This window comes from Phocoena sinus, chromosome 1, assembly GCF_008692025.1.
Source record: "Phocoena sinus isolate mPhoSin1 chromosome 1, mPhoSin1.pri, whole genome shotgun sequence".
NCBI lineage: Eukaryota > Metazoa > Chordata > Mammalia > Artiodactyla > Phocoenidae > Phocoena > Phocoena sinus.
The window spans coordinates 135,525,288-135,546,023 of record NC_045763.1 but is presented as its reverse complement, the minus strand read 5'-3'; the positions used below and the strand labels follow the sequence as shown (position 1 = coordinate 135,546,023).

General features: G+C 40.3%; 1 protein-coding gene across 5 annotated transcripts in view; it reads left to right on the top strand.

Moving 5' to 3' along the window:
* The first annotated feature begins 215 nt into the window (after positions 1-215).
* Positions 216-20,736, top strand: part of ABL2 (ABL proto-oncogene 2, non-receptor tyrosine kinase) — a 99,991-nt gene continuing 79,470 nt past the window's right edge. For 2 of the 5 annotated variants that reach the window (XM_032604282.1, XM_032604254.1), the window contains exon 1: positions 216-647. In XM_032604282.1, coding sequence (XP_032460173.1) covers positions 491-647 — 157 coding nt within the window. In that variant the 5' untranslated portion in view covers positions 216-490. The remainder of the gene's footprint in view (positions 648-20,736) is intronic. The other 3 variants (XM_032604273.1, XM_032604246.1, XM_032604264.1) reach the window with 2 other exon arrangements.

Below are 20,736 nucleotides of genomic sequence, written 5' to 3'. Positions count from 1 at the left end.
AGACCTGAAGCAGCGGTAGGCGTGCCAGTGAGATTGCTACGGGGGCTGCGGGGGACGGGGGCGAACCCACCCTCCGAGGAGAAGGGGGCGCGCGGACTAGCCGGGACCGGGGCGGGGCGGGGCGGGGCGGGGCCGCCGGGAAGCCCTCCCTCCGAGTAGCGGAGGTGACTGGTCGGGTAGGGGGCGGGAGACGCTCTGTCCCACGCTCTCCCAGTGCTCGGTGGTTTAAAGATGGCGGCGGCGGCGGCGGCAGCGTTAAGGGCGCGGAGCCGCGGAATGGGGAGGGAAAAGGAGAATCTGTGAGGCGTCGAGAGGCAGCGCGGCGGCTGCTGTGAGGAGTCGGGTGGGGAGACGCCGGTGGCCGGACCGCTCAGGGCCGGGGCCTCGAGTGGGAAGGAGAGGCCGGAGCAAGCGCCTGGAGCCCGAGGCCGGAGCCGAGGAGGAATGTGACCACGGGTCGGCGGGGGCGCGGGAGTACGCAAGTGCAGGGATGGGGCAGCAGGTGGGCCGCGTCGGGGAGGCTCCGGGGCTTCAGCAGTCGCAACCCCGCGGGATCCGGGGCAGCAGCGCAGCCAGGCCCTCCAGCCGCAGGCGGGACCTGGCGGGGCGCACCGCAGAGGCCGGCTTCAATATCTTCACCCAGCACGGTGAGTGTGTCCGGGAGCCGGCGTGAGGGCGTGGGGAAGGCCGGAGGTGGGGTTGGGGCGGGGTGGGAGGCAGACAGGCAGCTCTAGGGGGTCGAGGGGTGGAGGGGTGCCCAAGAGTGGGGGCGGAATCTGCTGCCATCTGGGCCAGTCACGGTAGGCGAGTCATACCCCTCCCCCCTCCTGTCTCCAGCCTGGCTGGCAGCTCCCGGGGGCGAAGGAGGAAAGAGAAGTGGTCTTAGGGACCTTGGATGGACTGTCTTCTGCACTGGGACGCGACTGTGGGGCTCGGGGAAGACGGTGGATAGTGTCCTCAGGGGAGAGAAGGGTGAAGGGAGGTGTGAGTTCAGTCCAGGTGTTAGTAGAAATCGGTCGTTAGCGAAGGGAGCATGAGTTGTGCCTCGAGGGATTGGGAAATAGGAACTGAATCTCAGTAGGTAGTGGCCTTTGAAGTATATACGTATAAATCAGGCAATGAGTAGTGTCAGGATAGTGAACAGTGTCCTGAAATACCCTTCTACGGGAAAGATAAGGGTAGTATCTTAGCACTTTGAATTTCTTTTTTTTTTTCAAACTGGAAATGAAGGGCTTTGCCAAACCATCCTCTGTTCTGCTCTTTTGAGTAGGACACATTTCTGAGATGGCTGGCAGGGGTTAGAGGTTGGTGGGCATCATTAGGACTTTGGATACAAACAAGAGTTTTTCTTCCTACCAGGTGTGCATATATATACACACACACACACATATACATATTTACATCCTCTATATGGTCTGGAACCTATTACTTTGTCCTCATTATCAAGGTATTTTTAAAACAGTTGTCTCCAGACTCGTGATCACGTACTCCAAGAATTTATGTATCTTTATTACTGTACTAATGGGTAACTTAGAAATGTACACAGAAACAGAATTTAAGAAAGGATGAGATGAAAAAATAAATATAACAAGAGTTCTAATAAATTTTTTCCAGCAGCCCAGTGGATCCTTTTGCATTTCCTCTGAGCTGCATCCACACCACTTTTGAGGCCACTTGTCTAGAGGAAGGGAGAATGGAGAAGGGGGGATAAAACCAAAAGTAACCTTCATGGAGTTGAGATACCCTAAGACCTGAGAGAGGCTGAAGAGATAGATGTGACTTCTGTGTAAAGGACTGGCTAGTTGAGGTTGGATAAGAGGTAGCAAACTGGACTTTCACTGAAGAGGCATATGGAAAATAATAAAAGATAAAAGAAGGTATTCTGTACTGTGTAGTGTAGGGAAGACGAGGAAGGAAAAGAAGTGTGAACTGTTCCTCCGAAATGGAGTTTTGGAGGAAGTTAAGACAAATGATAGTATGCAGAGAAAGAGATGAACCTTAGAAGCTGTGACTGCTAGGTGAGTTGTATCAGAGTTCTGGGTTTGGACTTTGTGAACAACCTGAGTTTCCTAATGGAAGAGGTATAGGTGATTTGGGCCATTCAGGAGTTACGTGTCTACTCTAAAAGATGTGAGTGAGCTTCTCTTCCAGGTATATAAACATTTTATGAAGGTGCCATGTAAGTTAGTCTGTATTGAAATCAGTTCCAGAAACATAGGAGCAAAGAATGGGTAAATAGGTTTCAGGGAAGAAATGATCCAAGTAGCTTTGCTTTGTGGGACGTGTTAGTTATGTATTAAACTTGGCCCGGTAATGGTGATCCTCTTCCTCTAGCATCTATTCAGGATGTAAGATTTTCTGAGAAGGAGGAGGTCATGAAGAATGGAATAGGACGAGATTTTGAAGGATGAATAGGATTTGCATCTGTGGAGCAAGAAAAAGAGGGCAGGCTGTGCAGGAGAAACAAGTGTGAACAATTGAAATGAACGTAATTTGTTGATGGAATAGTGAGGAGACACATTTGTCATGAGTTAAGCAACTCCTCTAGGAGTGAATCCTAGAGCAAAAATTGAAAGAATCAAGTTCTGGTCTTGGCTCCACCTGGCTGGGTGATTTAGTCACTTAACATTTTTGGGTTTCTTTATCTGTTAAATGTTGGATTGGATGATCTCTAAGGTACCATCTGACTCTTAAGATGTTATGATTCTACTGATAATTGAGAAGCAGTGGGAAGAAAACTTTGAATACTTTGGGTTATTGAAAATGTGGCAGAGGAGTTTATATCCATTTACCTGATTGGTTAGTTTATAGGCTATGTAGAGAAAGCCAAGTGTGAGGTGCTGAAAGCCTTGGCCTTGAGCGGAGGCAGTGGCAACAGGTGGGGTGAGTTTGAGGGATATTTCATGCATTCAACAAAGAAAAGTTTTTTGAGCACCTATTATGTACTGGGCCCTGGGGATGTTGCTGTGAGTATAACAAGGTCCCTGTCCTTGTGGAACTTAAGGATTTTATGATTTGGTTTAGAGGATGAAAGAAGAAAGGACGACTTTGGAATACTTAGGCATTCTGCCTGGATTTGAAACCTGGCTTGACTGCTTATTATCTTTGTGACCCTGGACAAGTTATTTAACCTTTTTGTGCCTTGGATTCTTCATTTGTAAAATGGGGATAATAAGAATTCCTGGTAATAATAGTACCTAGATTAATGAGTTAATATGTACAAGGCACTTAGGATAGTGCCTGGCATGTAGTAAGGGCTAAATATGTGTTGGCCCCGGCCATTACTACTACAACAACTACTACAATTAAAAATAGGGATGAGTCAAAGATAATAAGTTTTGAAATTGGCTGTATTGACAAGTTTGGAAGTTAGAAGCTGATTGAAAGGATGGGAATAGGGTAAGTTTGTTGCCAAAGACTAGTATGTAAAGAATAGAATTGGCAAATAATATAGGAAACAAAGGTTAAGTGAGTACTGTTTTTAGACAGATGGGTGTTTATAAACTTCTATAGCTCAGAGTTTCTCAACCTTGGCAGTTATTGCCATTTTGGGGTGGGTCTGTTGTGGGTCTCTTTGTTGTGGGGGTCTGTCCTATACTTTGTAAGATGTTTAGCAGCATCCTTGGCCTCTGCTCACTAGATGCCAGTAGCACCCCTTTCTGGCAAACTACCTCACCACCGCCCCCCACCAGTTGTAACAACCATAAATGTTTTCAGACATTGCTAGATTGCCCCTAGATGAGAACCACTGCTTAGAAACACATGATAAATTCTGGTTTGAATGAATAAATTCAATTAGATTCAAAAGCTTCTCAGTGGACCTGTTGTTTGACATTTACACAAAAAACCTGGCAACTAGTGTACAAGTCACTGTCTTGAGTTTCAGTATTGAGGTATTAGCACATAATTTCATATACGAAAGTTAGGTTTGACTGTTGAGTTTACATGTAGGTTTAAATATAGATTAAATATTGTATGTAGTCAGTAAAAATGTATGTGCGTTACAGAAGTGGGTTTATCAGAGTCTGTGATTTTTCTTCTGTAGATAAAAGAAATGGTGTTTTCTCATTGAAAATGGGAATATTTTTTTATTAATATGTAAGTTGTTATAATAATTTGCTTTGCCAAAAATGCCTTTTGTGAATGTGATTTAGAAGGAATAAAAATAATTGGGCTGTTTTTTGGTATGAAAGAGGTGAGTGCTGTGTGATTTTTCTGAAATCTGCTATTGAACCTTTTTGGTGAGCTGATGTTTTGTGACTAGTAATCTAGGGTTGAATACCTCCTTGTCTTTTTAATATCTGACATACATTACAACAGTTGAGTGATTTCACTTCAACTTCTTTCTTTCTCTCACTCATTTGCTGTAAATGCTATTAAAAATTAACCTTAAATTGTGAAGTTTTGAGTAATAAAACTTTTCCCTTAAACTCATCAGTTTAAGTGGTCTGATTTCTTTATTTAGGATTTGTAGTTCATGTTTTAGTCTTTGCAGAATGAAAGATGTCGGCACCACAGGTTGAAAATGATACTGTAGAAAAGAACAGGAAGGCCGTTGCAAGGGAATTTTAATTATGGTGACCTAGTATAGTGGCTACTGATTCTTATGAGAACCAGACTTTTAAAAAGAAATCAGCTGTTAGGTTTTTGTTAACCTCCAAATCTGTGTAAGTTACAGGTATCTGGGTGTGTCTGTATTTTTAGAAAAGTGACAAAATAATTTGTGGTACAGATTCTTTTATCACAGCCCAATTGACAGTAAGGTCCCAGGTAAATTTTGAAGTCTGAAGTTTCTCCTTAAGGGTCTTGCTTTAAAAAGAAAAACGAGCATCTTTTCCCCTTGCAATTACTATACTATATCATTTTTTTTTCTCTTTACTCTCTCTGTCAAAATCAGTAATGATGACATTTGTATAGTTTTTTTTTTTGAGTTTATGAACACCTTTTATGTCCTTTATCTTATTTGATCTTTACAATTACAGTTGGCCCTTGAACAACATGGGTTTGAACTTTCAGGGTCCACTTACAGGCAGATTTTTTTCAATAAATATGTACTATAGTTTTATCGCAGTTGGTTGAATCCAGGGATGCCAAACCTGGATATGGAGGACCACCTGTAAAGTTATAAGAGGATTTTCGACTTCGTGGATCGTCGGTGCCCCAACCTCCGAGTTGTTCAAGGGTCAGCTGTACTCTGAAATAGGTGGGGACAGATGCTAATCTTCCCATCTTATAGATGAAGAGTTAAGAGAATTAAGTGACTTCCCAAGGGCATACAGCTGTTAAGTTATGGGCCTGAAAACTCAAGCCTTTGTCTCCAAATCTTGCCATAGTGTAGAGATTTAGAGAACATGGGTTTTATTTTATTTTATTTTTTAAAATCCATTAAAAAATATTTTTATTTGGTTGCATTGGGTCTTAGTTGCGGCAGGCAGGCTCCTTAGTTGTGGCATGTGAACTCTCAGTTGTGGCATGCGTGTGGGATCTAGTTCCCTGACCAAGGATCAAACCCAGGGCCCCTGCACTGGGAGCGTGGAGTCTTAACCACTGTGCCACCAGGGAAGTCCCAAGAAGATGGGTTTTAAAATTAGATAGAATTGGGTTCAGATCCTGCCTTGTGTCTGACATTAGTAAGTGGTTTACAACTCCAACCTCAGCAGGTTGTTGAATTAAATGATAAAATTTTGTAAGGCTCTAAGTGCTCAGTAAATGTAGTTTTGTTGTTGTCATTGTTACTTACCTCAAGATGGTTGTCAAGATTACATCAGTCTAATGTGAAAATGTTTTGTAAACTAACTCAAACACTGCTGTTGTCATCACGATAGCATGCTAAAGTGTAGAATTGTCTTAGCATTTATATATATATATATATATAAAATTAATTAATTTTTGGCTGCATTGGGTCTTCCTTTCTGTGCATGGGCTTTCTCTAGTTGCGGTGAGCAGGGGCTACTCTTCATTGCGGTGTGCAGGCTTTTCACTGCGGTGGCTTCTCTTGTGGAGCACAGGCTCTAGGCGCGTGGGCTTCAGTAGTTGTGGCACACGGGTTCAGTAGTTGTAACTTGTGGGCTCTCGAGCACAGGCTCAGTAGTTGTGGCACACGGGCTTAGTTGCTCCGCGGCATGTGGGATCTTCCTGGACCAGGGCTCAAACCCATATCCCCTGCATTTGCAGGCAGATTCTTAACCACTGTGCCACCTGGGAAGTCCAGCATTTATATTTTAAGTCTCTGTTTTGTTTAAGTCTCTATTTTTCTCTCAAGTGACTCTTGATTATTAAAGGACTTTCAGAAAGCAGCAAAAAGGTAGGGAAATTTTGGGGATCTGAAATCACCTTAGACCTGCCTTCCTTGAGGGTAAATGTTATCTTCTTAGGATTATTTGTCTTATGGGTCTTTCTTACTCTTTTATACTGTTGTTTTTCTTCCTTCACAGAAGTTGAACTAGAAACACAGGCCAAGGCACATGTAAAGTTTAGGTTGAGACCTCATTCTAAGCTGGCACATTTGTTTGCTAGTTAATATTTAATGATTTTTTATATTGTAATCTCCTTCGTCTGACATCCTTTAAGAACTTTTTGTGCCTCCTTGTATTATTTTTACCTCTGGTTATAAAGTTTCTTGTTAAAAGCATTTTTTTTTTTTTCGCGGTACACGGGCCTCTCACTGTTAAGGCCTTTCCTGTTGCGGAGCGCAGGCTCAGCGGCCATGGCTCACGGGCCCAGCCGCTCTGCGGCATGTGGGATCTTCCCGGACCGGGGCACAAACCCGTGTCCCCTGCATCGGCAGGCGACTCAACCACTGTGCCACCAGGGAAGCTAAAAGCATGTTTTAGTAGAACTTTTATATTCTTAATTTTGTGAGTCAATTTGGGCTTTTTCTCATATACTATGTGTATAAGATTTCAAAATACGTAATGTTAACCTCATCAATCTTAACAGATTTCTTCTGGAATAGATAAATTTGGAGTGTCACTGTTGATACTTCACCAGATCATATAGAACGATTTTCAAATTTTAGTGTGGAGACCCAGATTGTTGGGTCCCATCCCCAGAGTTTATTATTTAGGTCTGAGGTGGGATTTGAGAATTTGCATTTTTGATAAGTTTTCATGTGTTGCTGAAGGCTGCTGGTTGGGGCCACACTTTGAGAACTGTTGGTAATGTGAGATTAAGAAGAGTGGTGGATCAAAAGTAATTCAAAGATTGTCAGTTGTCAGAAAACATAATGTATTAACTCTTCTACTTAAAACTGGTTCAGAAGTCCATTTGTTGCAAGTCTAGTGTCCACATGCAGGTGTCCACTGTCTTATGCCACTTTTTTTGCGGCAGGAAGAGATGCTTTGGCTTCAGCTTTTTTTTCTTAAATCTCTAAAAGTTCATATGTAGAAGGTCTGTTGAGAGGTGCACTTTTGAAAGAATCTTGTGTCAGGAAAAGGGAGTTAAGACACACAGAGTTCTGCTGACAGACTTAGAGTGGGCCTTAGTCCCTGGAAGAAGCTGTGAAGAGATAATTGCCACTTATTGAGTGCTGTGTGCCAGGCATGTTCTGAGTACTTAATTGCAGGGTTTTTTTCACTTAAACCCCGTAAAACCTTGCTTGCTCAAATTGAAAAAGATAAGAGACCAAAGAAATTGGGATACCTATTTGTGATTCTGTAGTTATGTGTGATGATGCCTAGTTTCCTTTTGGAGTTTGTGTATATGTACATATGTATATGTATGTGTGTGTATATAGGAAGATTTTTAGTGTTTTTTTTTTTTTTACCCTATCTCTCTTGAGACCAATGATGAGGGTTTCAGAATGGTAGACCAGGGTTAGATCTATATACTTACTCTGTGGCTATGGATTGAGACTTAGATATTATGGCCTAACAAATGGAGCAGTAGGCACTCACAGTGCAGTTTGAAATCTCATGGTAATGTTGAACTATTGGCTTAACCTCTAGACTTAGTATTACTAATATTTCTTATTTAAAGACTTTATATCCCCCACTCCCTCTTGATAGATTACAACTCTCCTTTTCTCCTTGTATTGGAATCTATGTAGCCACTTAAAGTGATCTATTTAGTTTATTAATATGCAACTTATAAAGACATTTCTTTTTCCTTTTTAAGTAGTATGATAGAATTAAAAAAAAACTAGTTTAACACTCTAGAGTATTTTCTATGTTTCTTTATTCAGTTATTTTACAGTAATTGCCTGTGTTAATATCTCAGAATTTTTAGGTATAATTTAAAATTGCTGTCCAAAAGAATGATGTTGCTTAAGTAGATATTGATGAACACTCTCATGAAACAGTTAATAAACTAGTCTTGTGTGTCGGTGAGTGGGGAAGTGTGATGTTTTCTATAATAACTGTTGGTTACTAATCTCTGCCTTTTTGGGTTGAGGGCATAATTTCAGTATGTAAATTTGTGATCATTGTACTAATTAGAATGATTTCTCAGTTCTTTTCTTTTTTTTAAATAAATAAATTTATTTATTTATTTTTGGCTGCATTGCGTCTTCGTTGCTGTGCACGGGCTTTCTCTCATTGCAGCGAGCGGGGGTTACTCTTCGTTGCTGTGCGCGGGCTTCTCATTGCGGTGGCTTCTCTTGTTGTGGAGCACGGGCTGTAGCGCATGAGCTTCGGTAGTTGTGGCTCACGGGCTGTAGGGCACAGGCTCAGTTGTTGTGGTGCACGGGCTTAGTTGCTCCGCGGCACGTGGGATCTTCCCGGACCAGGGATCAAACCGTGTCCCCTGCACTGGCAGGCGGATTCTTAACCACTGTGCCACCAGGGAAGTCCCAGGTCAATTATTTTCAATTGAACTCTCACTCAAATAAATGCACAGATAAATGCACATTAACTATAATACTGTGACAGATTTTATTTTGGTTGCTTAAAAAAATGAGACCTATATTGAGCTTCTTCTCTGTCTTTGCTTTGTTCTGTAAATGCGCTGAGTCTATGGTGGTGGTACTGCAGGCTCCTCTGTAGTGAACTCTGCCAGTATTGGCTTTTGATCCAGCAGAACACAAAGCTCAGCAGGCCCAGGCAATTTATATTCCCTGGTTTGCTTTTCCAAGGAGAGGGAGGGTTTAGAAAACCTTTCACTTGATGTGGTCAAGGTCAAAGAAAATTTTCTGTGGCTTAATATAATATACAATATGTACATATACAGTTTTGTTAACATGTTCCTTTCTATATGCTAATTCCAGCAAGTTAAAATAACAATACTGAGTTAGTACTAAAGATTGCCAGTTAGCATTTTGTGGTTCCAGATAATTACTAAGAAAGCTTGGTAATTTTCTTAGGAAAACTTAAAAATTTTCCTAAGACTAGCAGTACTAACAGACGTAATTCATATCACCGATCTTTTTCTTATAGGAAAGAAGCGTTGACACTTCAAGGTTTTTGTTATAGTAGCTTTCTTTTATTAATGTTGAAATTTGCATTTTTTAATTGTGTGAAAATATATAAAGGTATCTAAATGTAAAAAAAATAAATCAATACAGAAGCATGTAGATTAGACATGAAAGTCCTCTTTGATGTTCCGACCCATGATCCATATTCTCTTGTTAGAGGAAACTACTGTTCATGGTTTGATACGTTATCTTCCCAGAACTTTTTATGTATTTATATTTATGTGAGGGCACATATTAATACTTCTCTTGCCATTTCATAAATGCAAGTAAATGCATTTACAGTATGAATTTTTTTCTCTCAGATTTGTTCTTTGCGTTTAATATGTCTGGAAGACCTTTCTGTGCCAGGATGTGTACATTTCTCATTCTTTTCAATAGCTTTATAGTGTTCTGTGCTCTTGATATATATTTTAACCATTTTGTTTAGATGTTAACCATTTTCTTATTGACGAATATGTACAAGATTGTTAAAGATCTCCTGTTTTCCTCATATTTTTCTTATTACCAGCTTGAACCTTTCTGAAATTTATATATACATGTTTGAGGTTGGAACCAACTTAATGTTTTTCCATTGTATTAGTAATTGAATAGTTCATCAATTTCCACTGCTTTGAAGAGCTGTATTTCTTATGTATTCTCAAATGTCCACAGATCTTTTAAAAACTCTTTCCATTGTTCCATTCATCTTTATTTCTTCCTGCACATTGTTAACATATTTTAATTATGGTAACTATATTATAAGCTTAAAGTATATATGTTTACCTGGGTAGCTCCCTGTTATTGTGTTACTTTTCAAAGTGATGGACACTTAGGTTGTGTCCTATCTTGGCTATTGTGAATAATGCTTAGTGAACGTGGGAACGCAGATATTCCTTCAAGATGCTGTTTTCATTTCCTTTGAGTATAAACCCAGAAGTCGGATCACTGTTCATATGGTAGTTCTAATTTTAGTTTTTTAAATTATTATTATTATTTTTTTGCGGTACGCAGGCCTCTCACTGCTGTGGCCTCTCCTGTTGCGGAGCACAGGCTCCGGACGCACAGGCTTAGCGGCCATGGCTCACGGGCCCAGCCGCTCCGCGGCATGTGGGATCTTCCAGGACTGGGGCACGAACCCGTGTCCCCTGCATCGGCAGGCGGACTCTCAACCACTGTGCCACCAGGGAAGCCCTATTTTTAGTTTTTTGAAGAAAGTCCATACTGTTTTCTGTGGTGGCTGCACCAGTTTACATTCCCACCTACAGTGCAGAAGGGCTCCCTTTTCTCCACACCCTTGCCTGCCAACCCTATCTTTTTTTTTTTTTTAATGATAGTCATTATAACCAGCATGGAGTGATACCTCTTTGTAGTTTTGATTTGCATTTCCCTTGTGGTTAGTGATGTTGAGCACCTTTTCATGTACCTGTTGGTCATTTGTATGTCTTCTTTGGAAAAATGTCTATTCCGATTCTCTGCCCATTTTTAACTTATTTTTCTTTTTGTCTGTCTTTAATTTTTGGCCACACCGCGCCGCTTGCGGGATCTTAGTTCCCTGACCAGGGATTGAACTGGCACCCTCAGCGGTGAAAGCACGAAGTTCTAACCATTGGACTGCCAGGGAATTCCCTGCCCATGTTTTTTTTTTTTTTTTTTTTTTTTCGGTACGCGGGCCTCTCACTGCTGTGGCCTCTCCTGTTGCGGAGCACAGGCTCCGGACTCGCAGGCTCAGCGGCCATGGCTCACGGGCCCAGCTGCTCCGCGGCATGTGGGATCTTCCCGGACTGGGGCACGAACCCGTGTCTCCTGCAGCGGCAGGCGGACTCTCAACCACTGCGCCACCAGGGAAACCCCCTGCCCATGTTTTAACTGAATTGTTTTTGTGTTATTGAGTTGTATAAAATTCTTCCTCTTAAAGCTTAAGAGCTTGGTAGGTAGATGTTTGAGGAGTCTGTCTTAAATGATTATTTCTCAGTCTTTATATCGTATACCAACTGTCTTTGGTTTTTGGTTGTCCTTCTAGTTCAGGAAATTTTGACTCTTTCCCTGGTTTCCACATTATTACCTTTTCTATTTCCTCTGTTGTCCTTATATTTATAGATTAGTTCTCATTGATCTTTTTTCTATACCTCACCATTGGTTTCTTACTATTATAAAGTTTCATGAGATTTATTTTTGATTTACTTGTGTTGAACTATTACTCTGCTGTAGTCGATTCTTCTATCTTAGCAGTTTTCTGTGGGTAATGTGTGTGAGTAGGACTCTTAGTTACAGGTAGGAGAGACCAACTCCATATTATGTAATACCTAGAAAATTTATATGGAGGTAGTGGAGGCTCAAGAACAGGAATGCAGCTAGGCTGGCCCAAAAACAGGACGTGAAAGGCTGCTAAAAACTCAAGAAATATTTATTTTCTGTCTCTTGTTTTGACTTCTGTTTGCTCACTTTATTCTTCTCTCTTAGACATTCAATTCATACCATACTTGCCTTTTTTTTTTTTTTTTTTTTGGTAATCTTTTCTCTGACCAAAAGGATGGTCTATATTAAACTTTAATTTCTTAGTCTCAGTTCCAGATTCCCAGGAGAGTAGCTGTGATTGGTGGTCAGATCACCTCCATAATATTGACATTTTGGGTTGAATGGTTCTTCGTGTGGGTTATCCTGTACATTGTAGGGTGTTTAGCAGGATTGTTGGCCCCTGTCAACTAAATGCCAGTAGCGCTCACATTCTAAGTGTAACAACCAAAAAATGTCTCTAGATATTGCCAAAATCCCCTTGGAGATAAAATCACCCCTGGTTGAGGACCACTGATCTAGAATGTATGTAGCTGCTCTGGGCCTACCACTGTGTGAGATTGATGTTTCAGGAGAGTCTTTGCGAGCTAGGCAGGTACTCAAAATGCTGTAATTATTTTCTGTTTTTTTGTAGCAACTATAAATTAGCACTGTATTTGAAATTACAGTGTAATTTGAAAATACAGTGTATTTGAAATTAGCAACTATAAATGAAAAAAAAATTTCATTATTTTTAGGTGTTCCTTTTTAAAATAATTTTTTCTTATTTAAAGTATTTGACATTAACATGTTTCTTATTAAAATATTCAACTAGAGGGACTTCCCTGGTGGCACAGTGGTTAAGAATCTGCCTGCCAGTGCAGGGGACATGGGTTTGATGCCTGGTCCGGGACGATCCCACATGCCGCGGAGCAACTAAGCCCATGCGCCACAACTACTAAGCCTGCGCTCTAGAGCCCGAGAGCCACAACTACTGAGCCCATGCTCCACAATTACTGAAGCCCGTGCATCTAGAGCCCGTGCTCTGCAGCAAGAGAAGCCACTGCAATGAGAAGCCCGTGCACCTCAATGAATATTAACCCCAGCTTGACGCAACTAGAGAAAGCCCACGCGCAGCAATGAAGACCCAATGCAGCCAAAAATAAATAAATTTAAAAAATAAAAAAATAAATAAAATCTTCAACTGGAGTTGTAGTGCTTACCATTTTTGGCCATTTCCCTGAATCTCTAAATTTTTCGATCTGCTACAGGTTTATATTTTTTTTCCTTTAGGGTGAGTGTATGTATATATGACGGTGTTGGTTGTTTTAAGATAAAATTTATGACTTTGGTAGCCAGACAGACAGAGGTATAAAAATTTAGAACTGGAGTAGACCTCAGAAATTATGTATTCTGGGACTTCACTGGTGGGCCACTGGTTAAGACTTCACCTTCCAATGCAGGGGGTGCTGGTTGCATCCCTGGTCAGGGAGCTGAGATCCCACATGCCTCGTGGCCAAAAAACCAAAACATGAAACAGAACCAATATTATAACAAATTCAATAAAGACTTTAAAAATGGTCCACATCAAAAAAGAAATTATATATTCTGATACACTTTTTTTCTTTTTTTTGGCTGTGCTGCGCAGCTTGCCGGATCTTAGTTCCCTGACCAGGGTTTGAACCCTAGGTGCTTGGCAGTGAAAGCGCAGAGTCCTAAGCACTGGACTGCCAGGGAATTCCCAGTATTCTGGTACCCTTGATTTACAGATGAATAAACTAATGCTTAGGCAGATGAAACAAGTTGATCATGGACCCATAGCTTAGTAGTAGAGCACAGAAAGATTAGAGTCTAACTTTTATTATTTTTCTAGGTTTAGTTTCTAGTTACCTTTGGCGCCCATTTTTTGTTTTTGGTAGTATTACTTATGTAGTAATACTTATTCAGCATTTATATGTTAGTCTACTTCAGGTGTTATCTCATTTAGTCCTTGGCAAATAAATGATGAAAACGGTCTCACAATAAGACATGTCTAACTCTAAACGTTTTGCTCTTAACCATTGTGCTTTAGCAGTATAATAGCATTGGGAAAGGATTGGTTGCTGTGTCCTGGACACTTTATTCTACCCTATCACTTAATCCTCAACACAACCCCAGAAGCTATATATATTTCCTGGTTTTACAGATGAAGATGTTTAGCTAAGAGAGAGTAAGTCTCCTACCTTAAGGCCACATAACTAGTAGGAAGCAGAGCTTGACTTAAGTTTTGTGGTTTTCCCAAGTTTGTGCTGCACCTAGGGGGCGATTTTCTGCACTGATGCTCCACTGTCTTCCCAAAGCTTTCATGGTAATAAAATAGAAGGAAAAATACAATATAACATATACAATTCACTTTATTAAGGATTAGTAAGTATTACCATTTTATTTTGAGACTAGCCTTCATGTACTTGTTTTGTGCCTTCTTCGATATTTTTTATTTTATTTACTCTTTTTGCCACGCCGTGCGGCATGTGGGATCTTAGTTCCCTGACCAGGGATCAAACCCCCACCCCCTGCATTGGGAGTATGGGGGTCTTAGTCACTGGACCACCAGGGAAATCCCCTTAGATATTTTTTAGAATTGAATTTAAAAGAAATACTAATAAAAGATAGCTAGATAATTACTATTAACAGGAAAATATTTCCTTAAAAAGCTATATTTAAGAGATTACTGATCTACCAGGAATGACTTTGTGTTTGTTACCTAATCTTGATGTAAACAGATTTTTCACACTTGCAGTTCTTGAAGCTTTTGGGTTTTCTAGTTGAGTGCTTTCAATTATAACATCAGTCAGTGTGCCATTTATAAGCATGCTGTTAATAGCTATGGACTCTGGTGTTAGACTATGTGGGTTTAGATCCTGGATTAAATTTATGATTTAGCATACCAATATCTTGACATAGGTAAAAAATAAATAACTTGCATGGGAATACATAATTTCGAAGGTCTCTTAGGGTTCTGAATTTTTTATATGTTTCTGTTTCCTCATCTGTAAAATAGTCATGCTAATAGTACCTGCCTCATACAGCTGTGAGAATTAAATAAATATTACATGTAAAATTCCCAGAGGGTGCGTGCTGAATGGTAAGTACTCAAAAAGTGATAGCTATTGTTTTTTTAAAGTTGCCTTTCTAACATGTTTATTGGTTAATGTACTTAACAATTACGGTAGCATTAAGGCTGAGATAATCTTGAGACCTTAATACAAGATAGTATGTTGTATTTAGGCTTCTGTCCCTTGGTTTAATTCCCAGATTTCAGTGCTTCTGGATATATAGTTAAGTATAATGTATAGTTTTATTTTGGTACAGTTATCAGCATTCTGATTGGATATTTCTAGCACTTCACTTAGGTAGATCACAGTCTTTCTCTATCACAAAGGGTACTTTTCTCTCTCACAAAGGTATCATCCTGAAATACCTTTCCATTCATATGAATAGAAAAGTTAGTTGTAGGGGCCTTAAGAAAAAGGTGGGGAGGGGAATGGTGAACCAGTGGAGCTAACTCCAGTGGAAGTGTGTGTTGTATGTGTGTACACTGGAGATCATGACACTCCATCGGTAGGAGTCGTGGTGTGTCTGGGCCTCATGGAAACTGGAGCTAGTAAGCCATTAGAAATTAACACTGCATACTCCATCTTTCTCTTTTAGGGGCTGCAAGGTTTTGGCATAGTTTTTGCTCTCTATATCTGTTCAGTTTTCCTTTCTTCCAGCTGGCTTTCTCAGTTTCAGCTTGTAGTACATGGAGTGTAATGGCTGCTCAGCTTCTTTATCATGATAATTCTCAATGTATTCTTTTGGCATTTATCCCTGCTGCTAAATGGCTCAGTCTTTTTCTCTTGTAAAATTTAAATCATTTATTTATTTATTGAATGCTCAGTACCTTTGCATAGTTAAAAAATCAAATGGTATAGGGACTTCCCTGGTGGCACAGTGGTTAAGAATCCACCTGCCGATGCAGGGGACACGGGTTTGATCGCTGGTCCAGGAAGATCCTATATGCTGTGGAGCAGCAAAGCCCGTGCACCACAACTGCTGAGCCTGTACTCTAGAGCCTGCAAGCCACAACTACTGAGCCTGTGTGCCACAACTACTGAAGCCTGCACACCTAGAGCCCGTGCTCTGCAACAAGAGAAGCCACCGCAACGAGAAGCCCGTGCACCACAACAAAGAGTAGCCCCCAATCGCCACAACTAGAGAAAGCCTGCGTGCAGCAATGAAGACCCAGTGCAGCCAAAAATAAATAAGTTAATTAAAAAAGAAAAATTTCTTAAAAAAAAAAAATCATATGGTAAAGAAGTGTTTCTGCCATCCCCTTTCCCTGGCCACTCACATTTTGGCAATCCAAATCACCAGTTTCTTATGTATACTTCCAGATAGGTGTGTGTGTATATATATACACACATATATATACATATATATATACACATAACATACATATATGCATGTGTATATGCATGTGTATCCCCCCAGGCTTTTTTTTGAGAACAATGGAAGCATATATACTGTTTTGCACCTCCCTTTTTTTTTTTCACTTAATTTATATTGGAGATTCTTTCATGTTAATAAGTAAAGAACTTGCTTTTCTTTTTGTTAATGCATGACATTTCATTGTATGGATGAATTATATAATTTGGTTGTTTCAAACAGTGCTGTAGTGAAAAATCTTATGTATCATTTGAAACGTGCTAGGTATAGCTGTAGAATAAATGCCTTGAATTGGAATTGCTGACAGAAAGGATATAGGGATTTCAAAATAGCCACTTATTGAATAAACTATGTTTATTCACCTTTTTGTATAGTAAAATCCTGTGTGCATTTGATTCTGTTTCTGGATTTTCTGTTCTTTCTGTTGATTTGCCTAATTATGTGCCAGTATCACACTGTTTTAGTGTATTTTTATATTGTGTGGTATAAATAAGAATATATAGACTTTTGTGCTAAACTGCCTTGCTTTAAATCTTCACTTCCTTAGCTGTGTGATCTTGGGCAAGTTACTTAACATCCCTATAATTCAGTGTCCTTATTTGTAAAATAGAGATGATAATACCTATCTAATAAGGTTGTTATTAGGAGTAAATGAGTAAATTTATAAAGTGCTTAGAAATAGTGTTTGACATGTAATTAGTGCTTTATAGGTATAAGCTCTTTGTTGTTGCTGCCATCCCGTAGGACTAGTTCATTTCTCTTTATTTTCAGAATATTCCTGGCTATGCCTGCTTGCTTATTTTTTTATATTAACTTCAGAATCAGTTGGTTTGTCTAGTTAGATTAGGTTATAGGTTGGTAACAACAGCTCCCCACCCCAGTCTTAGTGCATTAACACATCAAAAGTTTGTCACTCACACTACCTGTTCAGTGTAGATCAGTGTGTGTTGGAGGGGAGGGGGTCTTGGCAGAGGTGGGAGAGGGATTCTGCCTATCTTTTCTCACCCAGAAACCCAGGCTGTTAGTCTTATACCGTCATTCTATGCTGGCGGTTGCGTTGCAGAGGGAAAGAGAGAATGGTGAATCAAGTACTAGTGGAAACTTTAAAAACTAGAAGAGGTGCTTGGCATCACATCATGTCAAGGGGATGGGGAAGGTGCCGTTTTGTTATGAGCCTGGGAGGGCAGCTAGAAATATTTGATTGAGAGCAGTAATGACTACCTTAAGTTTGTTCTGCTGGTTGCTAAATATTGGGTCATTCTTTGTGTTGTATGCAACACACTAACCCCCTGCCTTAGAGAGAAGACCCACATTTCTATCTAGTAACTGTGTTGAGCTCAAACTCTAGAATCTCTGAGTCTCAGATTCAGAGGAGGTTCCTTTAGGCCCAGAGAGCTGTGAATGAAACAGATGTTATCAGCTGGACTATTAGAAGAGCATCCTATTAGTCTCAGGTTCCTTGGTGGTTGTGGGAGGAGAGATATGAAAGGAACTTCCACTTTCAACTCTACATATGTCTATATTATTTGAAAAACAATTTTTTTTCCAGTTAGCAGGTGTCGTGTAAAGAGAAATATCTTAAGACAACCTACCACAAAAGAATCCTCTTATCTCCTATTTACACTAAATTAATGTACAATAAGTGGCACAGTCAGAGCTGGACTGTAATGTAAGACTTACTTCAGCCCACTGTGCTTTCCATTATACCAAGCTGCCTCTCTTAATGCATGAGCTTCTGTGTTATAGCTTTCTTTTTTTTAAAGACTGTCTTAATGTTTTATTTATTTATTTATTTTCTTATATTGTTTGGCTGCATCAGGTCTTAGTTGCAGCATGCGGGATCTTCGTTGAGGCGTGCGGGATCTTCCATTGCGTGCGGGTTTCTCTCTAGTTGTGGCCTGCGGGTTTTCTCTCTTTAGTTGTGGTGCATGGGCTCCAGAGCGTGTGGGCTCTGTAGTTTTGCGGCATGTGGGCTCTCTCGTGGAGGCGCAGGAGCTCAGTAGTTGTGGCGCGGCATGTGGGATCTTAGTTTCCCGACTAGGGATCGAACCCGTGTCCTCTGCATTGGAAGGCAGATTCTCAACCACTGCACCACCAGAGAAGTCCCTAGCTTTCTAACAATAATATAAATGTTTTTTTTGTTATTTGCAATGAATATAGAAAGAGAAAAAGCAGTTTACTTTGAGGAGGATAATTTTGGGGAAAATAATAGAAGTGAAGAATGGTCTAAGGTCTAAGGAGGACCTCAATGAGAGGATAGTCTGTACTAATAGGGAGGGTGATGGTGCATGTTAACTGACTTCTAACTTGAAGATATTTCCTGGAGTATTTTGTTTTATTTATTTTTGATCACTGAGTTTTGAGGGGACAGCTTACAAAGCTAACAGAAGAATGGCCGGCCAAGTGTGAAATGTTTGTTTTTTGTATTATTTGTACAAGTATAAAATGTTTATTACACAGATCTTGCTTCATCTTTAGAAAAAGGGGGAAAAAAGCCATATATTTACTACTCGTTTCTTTCATTTCTTTAAGGGGAAAGGAAAAGAATTAATTTTTTCTTATTACAAAAGTGGTATATTTCATTATAAAAAAAGAACATAAGCAAAAAGTAAAACAAACCCCAAACCCATCTTCCTGTTTGGGGACAACAATCATTAAAGTTCTCGTGTGTAATCTTTTAAACCCTCTTTTCATAGTTTGTGTTGTTAATCAAAAAGTATATAAAACATACATGCAATTTTTGTTAACAGTCTTTTTTTCACTTCATATATTTTGAGACTTTGTAAATCTTAAAGAAGAAAGGGGTTTTTTCTTTTTGGTCCTCTTAGAACTTCTTTTGCATTTATTCTTCCTCACATTATTTAACACCCATACTTTTGTCTTACACTTTTGTTATTCCTGTTTCCTTAGATAAGTTCTTCATTGAAGGCTTCTGTATTCTTCATTCTTCTGAGCTCATTATTAAGTTTATTTAAGGACAGGATACATTAATGGGACAGATTGTAGGGGAAAACAGCAGAAGACATTTCAGCAATTATTTCAATTATTCAATTATTTCACGGTACAGATCAGTCACTAATTCAGTCCAGCATTTGCTGATATAACCCCAAAACTAAGAAAGTACGACCTTGTATATGTATATTTAAAAACCTTTCCTTTTTTTTTTTTTTTTTTTTTTTTTGCGGTACGCTGGCCTCTCACTGTTGTGGCCTCTCCCGTTGCGGAGCACAGTCTCCGGACACGCAGACTCAGCGGCCATGGCTCACGGGCCCAGCCGCTCTGTGGCATGTGGGATCTTCCCGGACCGGGGCACGAACCCGTGTCCCCTGCATCGGCAGGCAGACTCTCAACCACTGCGCCACCAGGGAAGCCCAAAACCTTTCCTTTTTTTAAGTTGAAGTAAAATATTCCTATGATGTTAATTTTTTAACGTGACCCTTTGAACAGAGCATACTTAGTCTGAGGCATTAACTCAAAAATGTGGAGGAGGACAGCAGGGTTGTGTTCTATTCCTTTTAAAATGTCATGAGTTGTTTAACTTCTTTCAAGAAGAAGGAAGTGTGGGTTAACTGTCTAGTTTTTTTAAAATAAATTTTTTAATTTATTTTTGGCTGCATTGGGTCTTCGTTGCTGTGCACAGGCTTTCTCTAGTTGTGGCAAGCAGGGCCTACTCTTCGTTGTGATATGTGGGCTTCTCATTGCAGTGGCCTCTCGTGTTATGGAGCACGGGCTCTAGGTGCGTGGACTTCTGTAGTTGTGGCAGGCGGGCTCAGTAGTTGTGGCTTACAGGCTGTAGAGCGCAGGCTCAGTAGTTGTGGCGCACAGAGTTAGTTGCTCCGCGGCATGTGGGATCTTCCTGGACCAGGGTTTGAACTCATGTCGCCTGCATTGGTAGGCGGATTCTTAACCACTGCGCCATCAGGGAAGTCCTACTGTCTAGTTTTTAGGTGGTGATTTATAAAAGGATAGCGCTCCAACAATGTGAACAGCTAATTTGTAAATGTACATATTAATTAGAAATGTGTAGAAATGTAATGGAAGTGAGGTCCGCATTTTTCCTTTTCCTTAAAGAAGCATTATAGTTATTGAGTCTGTTACAGTATAAATGATCAATATCTATTAAATTGCATCAAATGATTTTATCCCGGTGTGCTAAGATTAATTTTTTACTGTCTTTAAATCTTAAAAGGATTTTTTTCTCACAGGTATTCTCCTTAAGGTTAGATACAGAATTTAATCATAACATTGTGTATCTAGTGTATTTGTGGCTTGTAAAAGAGTTTTAAAAGTTGGGCATAAGCAGCTGATAAGTTATAAAAAACATATAAATCTCAGGAAAGGAAACTTTAGTTAAAATGACAGGAAATGGAGACACTTTTTTTTTTTTAATGTTTGGCTGTGTTGGGTCTTTGCTGCGCGCGGGCTTTCTGTAATTGTGGCAAGCGGGGGCTACTCTTCGTTGCGGTGTATGGGTTTCTCATTGTGGTGGCTTCTCTTGTTGCGGAGCACGGGCTCTAGGTGCACGGGCTTCAGTAGTTGTGGCATGCGGGCTCAGTAGTTGTGGCTCTCTGGCTGTAGAGCGCAGGCTCAGTAGTTGTGGTGCACGGGCT